Source organism: Myotis myotis, unplaced genomic scaffold (genome assembly GCF_014108235.1).
Source record: "Myotis myotis isolate mMyoMyo1 unplaced genomic scaffold, mMyoMyo1.p scaffold_m19_p_10, whole genome shotgun sequence".
NCBI lineage: Eukaryota > Metazoa > Chordata > Mammalia > Chiroptera > Vespertilionidae > Myotis > Myotis myotis.
The window spans coordinates 40975073-40988608 of record NW_023416314.1 but is presented as its reverse complement, the minus strand read 5'-3'; the positions used below and the strand labels follow the sequence as shown (position 1 = coordinate 40988608).

Below are 13536 nucleotides of genomic sequence, written 5' to 3'. Positions count from 1 at the left end.
AACTTAGAATCCACGTCTACTGGGCCATCTTGTTTCAAAGAGCCTGTTCCTGTCCCTAAATTAATTCTTCCCTTTCCCCCTTCCGTTTCTTCTCCCTTTCCCTTCCCCCTTTCCTCCCTTTCTTTCTTTCATGATATGAGTTGAATAGCTTTGCACTCTTAAAGTTTCAAGCCTGAAAGTTACAAAACACAGCAAGATTTTTCACTCCTTTCACACTGATGTCTAGACTTACTCCTGATTATGTCTTTGTTGAAGCCAGAATAGAATCCAGGAAGAAAGCCTTCATTAAGTGCTAATTATCCTTTTTCTTTTTCTTTTTTTTTTTTTAACACCTGCTACTCACCTGAGACAAGTGACATGTAGTGAAAGCTGAGTGAGTGGGAGAGAGTTAGGAGGCATTGGGGAGCAAAAAAATGGTGATTAGTCCAAAGTTCTGACTTAGAATTGTATTTTACGTTTGGAACTCTTCAGCTAAGTCTGAGGTAGATATCTGAAGGAGGGAAAGGGAAACAGATACGCTTTGAAACAGAAATGTGCCTCCCTCTTTGGGTTCTAGTCTTGCTTTCCTCTTTTGAAAAAAATATATTTCAGAGAACAAGGGAGAGATAGAAACATCAATGATGATCGGCTGCCTCCTGCATGTCCCCTACTGGAGATCAAGCCTGTAACCTGGGCATGTCCCCTGACCGGATTGAACTGTGAGCTCCTGATTCATAGGTTGACACTCAGCCACTGAGCCACACCGGCGGGCTGCTTTCCTCTTATTTATCTAAGTTTATTGAGGATCGCTCACGTGCCAGACAGTTTTCTAGAACAGGAAGCAGATGAATACGGCCTAATGACTGTTCTCAAGGAGCTTGCTTTCAGGTAGAGAATGAATTTGAATGCAGTCTTGTACTCTAGCACTGTAATGATGGTAGAAAAGAAAATGCTTTGGAGCATTAGAAACTCAAGATATGTTCTTCCTAGAAAGAGACTAAAGGCTTCATGTGTCTTGGAAGTGATGCTACTAGGCAGAAAAGATGTTTTAGCCTGAGGGGGACAGCCTGACTAAAAAGCATGGGGAGTGGTAGAAGGTGACCCTTGGAATAGTAGTTTGGGGCCATATTTGGGTGATTTGATTGCCTGTCTAAGGAGTTGGATCTTATCCTATATGTGGGAGACCATTAGAAGGTTTTTAAGCAGGGGAATGACATGCTCAAGACTGTATGTTAGAGATTCCTTTCCAGAGCTCCTAGGAGGATAGATGGGAAGGGGAGACACTGAATGCAGGGAAGCTTAACAAGAAAGTCGTCATAGTCCGCCAGCCAAGGGACAGCAAAGATTCAAATGGAAAGGAGAGAATATATACAATAAACGGTTGGGTGAGGGATGAAAGGGAAGTGTCCAGCATGGCCCCAGGTTTCCAACTTAGGTCCCTAGGAGGTGCCTTCATCCACAACTGGAAATGTAGGAGAGAATCAGGCTGAAGTGGAACACCTGAGATGCACTCTGGACTTGTGGGGAGAGGTGCAGAGGGAGCTGGCTGGAGCTGAAGTGCTTGTGTTTGTGTTTCAGATGGTGACCCTCTTTCAGATGTGGGTTGTTCCCCTCTATTTCACAGTGAAGCTGCACTGGTGGAGGTTCCTAGTGATCTGGATCTTCTTCTCTGCTGTCACAGCCTTTGTCACCTTCCGAGCCACCCGAAAGCCACTAGTGCAGACAACCCCAAGGTGAGAATTTAGGTGGAGAATTGAGATTTCCTGAAGCTAATGGCTTGGGATGCATGGGAGGGGGGTGGGTTTAGATGGAAAACTTTGCAATTTTTATCTGCCATGTTTACTTAGCACTGAGCTCCACCAAAACAAGCTGATTGGGAGACCCGCCTCCCATTCACAGATTTAAAACCAAATATTTACCTATAGCTTACCTTATAGTTTATTTCAAGGTCTGTTTACATTAAAAGCAAACAATAGAGTAAGCAAATCCTGGTGATGATTGTAGTATCATTTAAAATGTTATTTTCTTCTGGGAACCCTTCTTTGAACTCTAAGTTAGATTTTTCTGTTGTATTTTTTCATAGTGCCCTGCAGTTTTCCTTCATAGAGCTTATCACAATTTATAACTAAATATTATATTGAGAGTCTATCTCCCCACTAAACTATATCTATGAGATAAGAACCACATCCATTCTGTCTGTTACTGTATATCCAGGCCCTACCACAGGGCGTGGCACATACTAGCCTACTCTATGAATTTTTGTTGAATGAATGAATCTCAGCAAATTTGCAGTCTTCCAACAAATACTTCCTTTGAGGTTACAAAGCACCTCCTGCCTGTATATTTTTTTGTATTTTATCCAAATGCATTTCTTATTTGATCCTCCAACGAGCTTGTGAGTTCATTTAATATCTGTACTTAACAGGAAAAAAAGATTCATTCATTCATTCATTCATTCATTCAGCAAGCAAGCAAGCACATGCTGTGTGTCAGACCCTGTGTTGAGTGCTGGGGATACACAACTGGATAAGACATGGTCCCTGCCCTCCAGGAGTGCTTGGTTTAAGTGAGGAGATGGATGAGAAAGCAGCTGTGTCAGTGTAGTTGGTAAGTGCCGTGAGAGACATGTGTACAGGTCCAAGAGAGTCTAACAGAGGAACTGGCCAGCCTCAAAGCTGCGACCACCTGATCCAGAGTCTTCCAAGTTGCAAGTTGCTCTTTTTCCCATGCCTCATATGTTCCACTGTCCTGCAAGCCTTTCTTTGGGCATCTGAGTCTGGTTATACAAAGTAAAATTTATCTTCATGGTGAAGTTGGTGATCCAGAGCCCCTCTTTAGCTGTGGTAGTTTACTTTATGTTAAGGGCCATTTCATAGAAGATACAGGCTCAGTAGCCAGATGGATGCATATTGGAAACCCCAGCTCTTCCACTTGTTAATTATATGACTTGTTTGACTTGACCTTTCTGAGCACTGAATTCTTTATCCCTAAAAGTGTGGTAATAATTGCTACCTCAAGTAGGGCGATATAAAGAAAAAGTGTAATAAAGCATATTAAATCACCAAGTAACAAATAGTATAAACTTCTATTTAAAATTACTGAAAATAGTCCGTAACATGGGAGGTTTTTTATATTTGATAGTGCTTTATAATTTCAAAACACTTTCATAAACATCCACATATATTCACACAGCATTTATTGAGCTATGTGCTGGTACTACATATATCAGGAAACAGGCTCTGTATAAACCAGTCTTCTGGTGCAGGACAGTGTCAAATGCTCTTTCTGACTCATTATATCGAGCAAAGACTCAAAGCCTCCAGAGACTGCCTCTGCCTACAGACTGATAGGATTCCAGCTTCAATTGCCCCCAGGCAATCATCCTCAGGTGTGGGAGAGTTTTTTTTCAAAAGAGTAGGGCAATTGCTTTTGCCCAGAGGCTAATTGTTATTTTTAATATCTTCAGTGGCCTCAGGGCAAGGTATTTTCCAATAGGATGGGTCAACTGCCTTCCCCCAGGCAAGGCCACCTGTATATAGCAAATGTCTGTTTGGGAAAGATGTCGTCCACTACATGAGGGAATGACTCAGCACAGGAAACCAGGTGTGTCTGCCTTCTAGCTCTAACCCCTGAGTCCCCAGTTCTGGCTTCTGCTCACACAGCTCCAGTCCACACTGCCCTCCCTCTGCCAGAGCACAAGGTGGGTGGCTCCACAGGTAATTTTGTGTGGTGGCCCTTTAAGAGAGTGCCTGAATTTTCAGCCATTACTCCCTGGCAGCCAGCAACCCTGCTGCTTTTCCCAGCCAGATGTTATATGGGTACTCTTCTCTGTTCTGGTGCTCTCTGCAGGGGGGCCCAGCTTGGGGATTAGTTCCCAGAGTTCTCAGTGGTACCCCCCCCACCCCCCCCAGCTGAGATATCTCTCCGGAACATCGGTCGCTGTCTGTGGGCACCCGGCCAGCACTTTTGGTCCTCGGGTATCAGGTTTCGCTCTAGTGAGTTTTCCATTTATTATTCAGGAAGTTTTTCTGTATTTTAGTTATAATTTCAGTTTGCTCCTGGGAGTGTGTCCGTGGAGCATCCACTTACTCTGCCGTCATTTTTAATCTCTTTCTCTCTCCTTTCTCCAGGTTGGTTTATAAGTGGTTCCTGCTGATCTATAAAATTAGCTATGCCACTGGTATCGTTGGCTACATGGCTGTCATGTTTACCCTTTTCGGTCTTAATTTATTATTCAAGTGAGTATCCTTTGCTTTTTTTTTTTTTGGTGTTGGGGGTGGAGATGCTGGTGGGCTTTATCTTTCTTCTGGGGCAAGTCCTGGTTATTAACGGGAGGGGGGGGGCATGGTAACCCAGGACAGGAAACTTGAGACATGGGGGGATACGAGGGTGGGCCCTCTACTATTGTGCTGACAAAGATAAAGGAATGTTGGATAATACAGAGTTAGAGTTTCAAATCATTGGTTATATTTTCTAAGAATTTATATTTTAGTGGAAAAGTATAACAAATAATAATAAGAATTATAGCCAGTTTCCTGTTACTTTATCTCCCTAATAGAACTATTTTCCTTGTCCATATATTTATTGCAGCATCCACTCTGCCTGAGTGATCTTATGTTCAAGAAGACTAGGAGTTGGCAAACTATGTCCTGTGGGCCAAATTGGCCTACTTCCTGTTTTTATAAAATAAGAAAAATATTTTACTGGAACACAGCCACACACATTTTTTTACACGTTGTCTATAGCTGCTCTTGCAGTAAAACAGCAGATTTTAATAATTGTGGCAGAGACTATATGGGCCACAAAACTAAAATATTTACTATCTGACCCTTTACAGAAAAAATTTGCTGACCCTGGACTAGACATTTGAACTCATGGGAGACAGTTGACCACACCTGGCAACAGATCCACCTAGAACAGTGGTCGGCAAACTCATTAGTCAACAGAGCCAAATGTCAACAGTACAACGATTGAAATTTCTTTTGCGAGCCAAATTTTTTAAACTTAAACTATATAGGTAGGTACATTGTTATTAATGTAATTAGGGTACTCCTAAGCTGGCCTTTGCTAAAAATGTCCTCAATCTGAGGGGTCGACCTCAGCAAATGTACCCCCACTTCTTCTAACGCCACTTCTTCAAAATAGACTCGCCCCCAGGCCGAAAACCGACTTCTGCGCATGGGCCATGAAGTTTCAATCACACTGTACATGCACGCCCGCACGTGGTATTTTGTGGAAGAGCCACACTCAAGGGGCCAAAGAGCCACATGTGGCTTGCGAGCCGCAGTTTACCGACCACTGACCTAGAAGGATACAAGACAGGAAATTGCAGGGCAGTGTCTACAGAAGTTCTCATAGTAGTCCCAGGGCTGAGATGTGAGAAAGTGAGACACCTGTCCCAGAAGTCCCCCCTCGCCAAGGAACACCTTCAGTTTCAAGAATCTCCCAGTCCAGATGCAGTGTACTGATCACAGGCCATGTTTAATGTATAAGCATTGTTGCTTTGGAGCACAGCTGACAATCCACTTTATCAGATTTCTAAGGAAACAGTTCTAGAAAGTTAACCTGTGGACATTTAACTCCTGCTCCATTGTTGGGCACTTAGGTTGTTTTTCTGTTTAGTGTTGTCACAGATAACATTGCTCTGGTGCTTCCTAAGGTTACATTGCTAGGAGTAGGAGTCTGGCTATTACTTTCTGTTGTCATAAGCTTTCCAAAATATCTGTTTCAGCATACATGTCTACCCACCCCCAATTGAGGTAGAAGCCAAGAAATTCTGGGCTTTGGGACTGGTGGGTACAGTGAGTAGAGCAGAAGAGGGTGGGAATGTGGTTTCCTGGCTGATGGGATGAGGTTTGTGGATCACGAGGGATGATCCTAAGCCTGTGACAGTATACTGAAGCTAAACGGATTTAGGATTCAAATTTAAATTCATGACCACTGGCCTCTTCCCCAAACCTAGTACACTATGTATGAGAGGGCAGCCATGGAATTCTTACTTGGGGTAGAACAGGCTGGAAGAATAAACTGGCTCCACAAAGGAAATCATCAGTATAGAGTCTAACACATCTCATCAAAGAAAAGCAAGATTTTTCCAGATATGTTTTTACCTGTGTGGCTTAAAATAATTAAAATCAAGATTCTGCCTTATATTTTAAAGCCATTTATTCTATAATTAGTTTCTTTTTATTCTCATAAACTCTACAAGGAAGAAAACAGAATTGGGAATCTTGACCATTTTTATGCTACTGATAGGTCAGTTGGTGAAAAATCATGATTTCTAGTTAATAGGTTAAATATTACAAGATTAATGAGCAAATTCATCTTTTTAAGATAAATATCATTTACAGCTTTAAGTGAACACATACAGCTCCTGGTACAATTTTTTTTTTTTTTTAATTTAAAGAGAGAGGAAGTGGGAGAGGGAGAGAGACCAATTTGAGAGGGGAACATCAATCAGTTGCCTCCTGCACGGGGATCAAACCTGCAACCTGGGTATGTGCCCTGACTGGGAATTGAACCTGCAACCTTTTGGTGCACAGGATGACGCTCCAATCAACTGAGCCACACCAAGCAGGGTACAAATATTTTAACAAAGGTACTTTTCTATACTAAATATTTATAGACTTAAGGTAGCAAATTATTGGTCCTTGGACTTATTAAAACAAATCTCTTGATATTACAGGCAAGAACTTTGTCTTTCTACCTAAAACCTATATAATTTTATTAACCAGTGTCACCCCAATATATTCAATAAAAAAACTTTGTTCTTCTTGGTAAATAGATGTGGACCAAAGTTTAACTTGATGACATACAGAATATGTGTAGGTGCAGCTTAACGTTTTATGGTAGCTTGTCTGTAACTGACTAACTTTTTTCCTAAAAACTGTGGTTGCCAAACTTTTCTGTAAAGGGTTAAATATTTTAGGCTTTGTGAGATAAAAGTCAAAATCTAGGATATAATATAGGTACTTCTATAATGAGAGAAAACTCTTTCCCTCACCCATGGGCTGTCTCAGATGATGGGAATATTTGTGTCTGCTTGCCATCAGGCAAGACATTCTCAGAAGCAGTAGCCTGAAAAGGGGGGTATGAAAGTGGAGTCCCCAATATGTAGGTGCCAGCCAGAGCAGGCCCGTGGCAGCTGCAGTGCATGGTTGCCAGTTGGAGGAGGCAGGCACTGGGAACAGAGTGGGGAAGTGGGGCAGAAGGGGATACCCTGGCTTCGTCTTTGACGCTCACAATGCTAGCCTGTTCAATGGTGCCCACAGACAATATAAATACAGCAGGCTAGATTTGGTCTTAGTTTGCCAACACTTGCTCTAGCCCTTGAACCTCCCACTTTTAGGCACCTCCTTCTGTGTCCCAGAGTAGAATACAAAGCAGTCGTGTCTCAGGGCAGGCTATGCTACTTCTTTACAGGATCAAACCAGAAGATGCCATGGACTTTGGCATTTCTCTCCTCTTCTATGGCCTCTACTATGGTGTTCTTGAGCGGGACTTTGCAGAAATGTGTGCAGACTACATGGCGTCTACCATAGGGGTGAGTTCACCTGGCTCTTAATACTGCCTCCTGCCACCTCCAGAGAGTTTAGGATAGCATCACTTGTTTGACCGAAGAGAGGAGCCAGATAAAATCCTTCAAGATGTCGGTGGTATGTATGGAGATTTCTTCCTTAAAATTTGGAAAGTCAGATCTCAGATGTACCCTGGAATTTTTAACTTTAGGACCATTATAGGAAAGGACCACTTTACCCTGAAGGAAGTTAGCATTCATCCAACAATTATTTATGTAATGCCTATGTGCCTGAACACTGTGTGTGCTGGGATTGCAAAGGTGTACACACAGAAGCAGATATGGTCCTTGCCTAATTGGACTTTACTCTCTAGTGACAGAAAGGTATTACGGGTAATAAACACAAAAATAAATATAAAATTGTAAATTTAATAAATATTATGAAGGAAAGGTTCATGATGCAATGAATAAATGTAGGAGTAGCATTTGACCTAGTTGGGGGTCTCAAAGCGCTTCTCTGAAGAAGTGACTACTGAGCTGACTCACACCATGTATAGGCATTAACTAGATGGAGTGAAATGAAACGAGGTAGAGAAAATTGTGAGTATAAGAGTCCTGTGGTGGGAGAAAAGGTGGGCATTTTGAAGAACTGAGGCTAATGTACTTGTAGGGCTGAGAATGTAGTGAAATAACTGGAGACATAGTCAGAGGCTAGACTAGAAAAAGCCTTATAGGACGAAGGAAAGATTGTGTTTTTTTATACTAAAAAGACTGGAAGGCTACAATAGAAAATGACATTATCAGATTTGCATTTTGAAAAGATCGTATTGGCTGCTGGGTAGAGAACAGATTGGAGAGGGGTCTACAGGTTAGAGTGGACCACTTAAGACTATTTAAGAGACAAATGCACTAGTCTGGGAAAGATGAAGGTAGCTTGGATTAGCGTAGAGATGGTAGAAAGGGAGAGAAGAGCACTATTTTGAACTATTTTGTAGTTAAGTTTGATGGGACTTGGATATAGATTAGTTCTGGAGCCTGAAGGAAAAAATATGAAGGAAAAGTAGGTGTCAAAGCTGAGATTTCTAACTCAAGCAACTCCTTGAATGGTGTACACTTTAGTGAGATAGGAAATGCTCTAAGAGGGTGAGATGGAGACCATGGAGAAATTCTTCAAGCTTAAAATATGGGTAAAATAGCCAGTCTGAGAAACCTACATCAATATCCCTTTTATTCCTTCATAATGGAAATATGTATTTGTTTTGCTATTTACATTCTCTTAATTATGTAAACAACACAAAAGTGTTCCCCATCTCAGTGTCATCCCATTAGACGCCACCGCAAGGAAGAATATTTCAAAATTTAATGGACCTCTCTCCATTTCTGTGCTGAAATACATGTGGCTCTGTCTGATGGAGGGGAACCAATGGGCATTCAGATGTTCCTGACAGCTTGGGGTGAAACCCTGGGAGAACATTAGGGAAATAGGTTCTCTGGGAGCATCCAAATACCAGTCCTAGCTGTTAGGCAGCAGATATCTATGGAGACCAAGTGATAAGAACAGGAAAGGATCTGCACTGTGAGGTGCTTCGGGAACTCCGGAAGGATTTGAGGCAGTTTGCAGGTGGGAGACTATCTGCTGTGTAAACTTGTATGTCATGCTTCTGCAATCTCATTTGTGTCACAGGCCAATTTAGGTTAAATAATACTCAACCATCACCTTGGATACTTTTAATCAAGTATAGTAGTTTCAGATCTAGAACTTTGTTTCTCAGTATCATGGGCTATTTTTCCTGTAATGGATCAAATTGAAAACAAAGTATATTGGGTCACTTTGTGGACAGCTTATTAGATACTTTTTGAACAACTGTCTTATGTTTTAGCTGCATTTTGCGGTCTCGTACACATTTGTGTATGCTTCAGCTCTTCCTTTACCCATTTCACTTCCCAGAAGAGATTTCTGGACCCTAGATTATCTAATTACTAACTGCACTTTGAATAACAGCTTTTCTCTTAGACTGCTTTTATAGCATAGCCAGCTTTTCACAGTCCCTCTTGCCAGTATTCTATCCTTTACCCTCTAGTGATTTCTTTTTCTTCTGATTCTGTTTTTACAAGACCAATTCTCTGATTTTCCCAGCTTCTTGCCAACTTTATTTCAAGGTTATTATCAGCTGCCAATTTAAGCAGGGCCTTAATTCCCTCAAGTGGTCGCTGATAACCAATCTACAAAATCCCTCTTCTGTCCAAATGGGACTGAGCTCAGAACTGATCCACAAGATGGCTTCTCTAGAGGAGATGGGATCATTACATTGGCCTCTTTCCATGTTCTTGGGAAGAATTATTGGGAAGAATTCCAATTATTACAGCTGATAATCCTTAAAAGATAATAAATTCCAGCTTTACCAAAAGACCTGGCAGGAGAATCTCTTGTTAGGGTGGAGGGTGCCTCAAATACCAGCTCTTGGCCCCTCATATTCTCCCTCCCTTTATGGGATCTTACTACCCCATATGCTCATTTAATAGCCTGGCCCATGTATAAACTCTGTATCTCAGCATAAGAACAGAAGGATCAAGCAGTCACATTGGGGTTTATTAAAAGGTTGAGGATGAGAGCAGGAAAATAAGCCAAGGGTACTTGGCTGAGGTTAATCTGATTTACCAGGTTGCCTGCTTTCCAAGTTTCCAGACCCTGCCTTCACCAACTCTCAGCCTACCGCTGTGTAGCTAGTGGCATTTTGGCACCCACCACATCTAGACAACTAATTTCCAAATGTCTGGACCTAGAGCCTTTGTTCCTGACAAAAATATGCCACCCCTTCCTCTATTCCTCAGGCCAGCCTTCTGAATCCTGGTATCTTATATGAGGACTTACTTCTTTCCTAGGTAATTGACATTGAGAATGGCTATCCCTTTCAGAGGAGCCACTCTATCCAGCACCTGTCCAACAGAATGTGACCTTGCTGACCCTAACTATGGACAGTTTGCTGTTTCCCCATGTTCCCATCTTGCAGCAGAGTGGGTCATAGGAAGACTAGAATGGCTTGTGGTAGTACTAGGTGAGTCACCAGGAGTTCATTCATTATTTCCCATAGCAAATATTGCTGAGACTTAGTGACAGGCCTTCTTCTAGGGCTTGGGATGCCAGCAGATGAGACCAGGCAAGGGTGTGGGAGAAGGGATTTCAGCATAGATTAAAGGGATATATTGCACTGCCTTTACAGTTCTTTCCAACCCTGAGAATTCCAGGACTCTCTTGTTTCTGCCTGTCTTTGGTCAAGTGGGCCTTGTGCTCTGGGTCTCTGAGCCACGGAAACATCAATTTCAAGAATAACCCTGACCTTAAAAACAAAATCTGATCAGTGCTTTTGTGCAGGCAATTTGAAGCCAAGAAATTTCTGCCTTCCATACATTCACTGGACAACTCATTCATTCATTTATTCAAGCAGCAGTTATTTGTCAACCATCTATAATGTATCTAGTATGACCCAAGTACAGTCTTTACTAACACCACTACCACCCATTTCAGTAGCAGCCCTTGTTTTTGTTTTGTTTTTTTTAATTGTGGTAAAATACACATAACATTGCCCTGGCCGGTGGCTCAGTTGGTTGGAGCATTGTCCTATACACCAAAGGGTTGCAGGTTCAATTCCTGATCAATATTTCTCTTTCTCTCGCTCTTCCTCTCTTTAAAATCAATAAAAACATATTCTCTAGTGAGGACTAAAAAAACACATATAGCAAAATTTACTATCTTAATCATTTTTAAGTGTATAGTTCAGTTACATTAAGTACATTTACATTGTTCTGCAACCATCACTACTATACATCCATAAAACTCTTCACTTGTAAAACTGAAGCTCTATACCCATTAAATAGTAACTCTGCAATTTCCCCTCCCCCAGCCTCAGGCAACCACCATTCTATTTTCTGTCTCTGAATTTGACCACTGCGGGTACCTCATATAAGTGGACCCGTGCAATATTTGACTTTTGTGATTTACTTATTTCACTTAGCATAATGTCTTCAAGGTTCACCCATGTTGTAGCATGTATCAGAATTTTCTTCCTTTTTAAGTCTGAATAATATTCCACTGTATGGATAGACCATATGTTCAGTCCTGATCATTTTTCATAGTCTTTTGTACATTTTGTGGTCATGGCTACCCCAGAAAGTCATAGTTGATGTTGGAGCTGTTCTGCTTGCCATGTCAGGAACTCGTTTTAGTCATCGTGTGGTTCCCCTTTGAGGGTGGTTTGACCTAAAGAGATGTGTGATTTATTCGTCTCGGGGTTCTTAGAAATGAAACCAGGAGGCTTTGTAAGTATATTAGCAAGCATTCTCAATTCCTTTTCACTGTTCTGTTTAGTATAGAGTAGCTCTTTGGTTTGTCTTCACGTGGAGAAACTTGTAATATGAACTTAAGTAATTATCTTCTTATGATGAGTCTAGGGAACCTTGGATGTTTGTTTTTTTCCCATCCGGTCACTATGAGATCATAAACTTGTGACAGCCAGTCAGTATGGTTTCCTTGATTGTGAAATAAGCTTTTTTTCTGGGGCTTCTTCCAGGCAGGACAGTAACACACACTATTCATGCTACAGTGGGTATACCTCACACTTTTTTGTTTTTTTGTGGATTTCTTTTAGTCCTCAGCTGAAGATATGTTTATTGACTTTTAGAGAAGAGAGGGGAGGGGAGGGGGAGGGAGGGGAGGGGGAGGGAGGGGAGAGGAGAGGAAACATCGATTGGTTGCCTCCTGTTTTTGCTCGGACTGGGGCTGGAACCTGCAACCTGGATATGTCCCTGACCGGGAATGGAACTTGCAACCTTTTGGTGTACAGGACGATGCTCCAACCAACTGAGCCACACTGGCCAAGGCTCTATCTCACACTTTTTTTTTTTAACCTCACACTTTCTATCTTCTAAGCAAGTTCTTGTGCCCCAGAGTTACCTCTTGGATCATCAGTGGCCCAGATAGCATCATGACAGGACTAGCCATTCATCTGGTTTAAAGTAGTGGAAAGAGCTAGGGGGTTAGAGTCAGACCTAGTTTCAAGTTCTAATCCACTTTTAATTAGCTATAATCTCTCTCTTTTTAAAATTTATTCTTTTAATCTTTATTGTTGAAAGTATTACATATGTCTCTATGTTGTTACTGTCTTTAGACAGAGAGTAAGGGAGCGAAGGAGAGAGAAAGAGAAACATTGATCAGTTGCCTCCTGTATGCACCCTGACCAGGTTTCAAACCCACAACCTTTTTGGTGCATAGGATGATACTCTAATCTATTGAGCTACCCAGCCAGGGCTAGCTGTGTACTCTTGAGCAAGTTACTTTACCTCTCTGCTCTTGTTTTCTGAGCTGTAGTAATACTACCAGTCTTACAGAATTGTAAGGAACAGGTTAATGTAAAGCATTTTGCAGAGTTCACAACATTACCCAGTCCTGGTTTTCTTTTTGTCACTGGTATTTTCTGTTTCCTCTGCTAATTTTTCTTTCTCTTAAATGTTATTGTTCCTCTAAGTTCAAATCTAAGTCATCTTTTCTACTCTTAACCTGGATAGTTCACTTTTCTTTGTCCAGGGATTCCAGATTTCTAATCCAAAACTGTTTTCTGAACACTAGAATGTTATTATTCAATGGTCTATTAGACATCATCAGTCTGTCTATACTTCTCTGTTTTTACTGCCATCAAATTAGCCCAAGCCATCACCTTAGTATAGCCTCCATGATCCATTGCTTTTAGAGAATTATAATTGTCTCTTAGCTGGTCTTTCTAAAGCCTTTTTGCCTCATCTCCAATTCATTTTTCACACAGAAGACAGAGTGATCTTTTTTATCTATTCTAGATATTTTATATATGGAGTCATATAATATTTGTTCTTTTGTGTCGGCTTATTTCACCTTGCATAATGTTTTCAAGGTTCATGTGTGTTGTAGCATGTGTCAGAACTTCATTATTTTAATGACTGAACAATATTTTATTGGGTGGATATATCACATTTATTTATACCCTGTTTATTGATGGACACAGGGATTGTTT

At 41.3% G+C, this 13536-nt stretch overlaps 1 protein-coding gene across 10 annotated transcripts in view; it reads left to right on the top strand.

Annotated features, from left to right (window-relative positions):
• Positions 1-13536, top strand: part of RNF121 (ring finger protein 121) — a 43328-nt gene that overhangs the window by 22905 nt on the left and 6887 nt on the right. For all 10 annotated transcript variants that reach the window (XM_036325125.1, XM_036325132.1, XM_036325128.1 and 7 more), the window contains exons 4-6: positions 1558-1712; positions 4110-4217; positions 7402-7522. In XM_036325125.1, coding sequence (XP_036181018.1) covers positions 1558-1712; positions 4110-4217; positions 7402-7522 — 384 coding nt within the window. The remainder of the gene's footprint in view (positions 1-1557; positions 1713-4109; positions 4218-7401; positions 7523-13536) is intronic.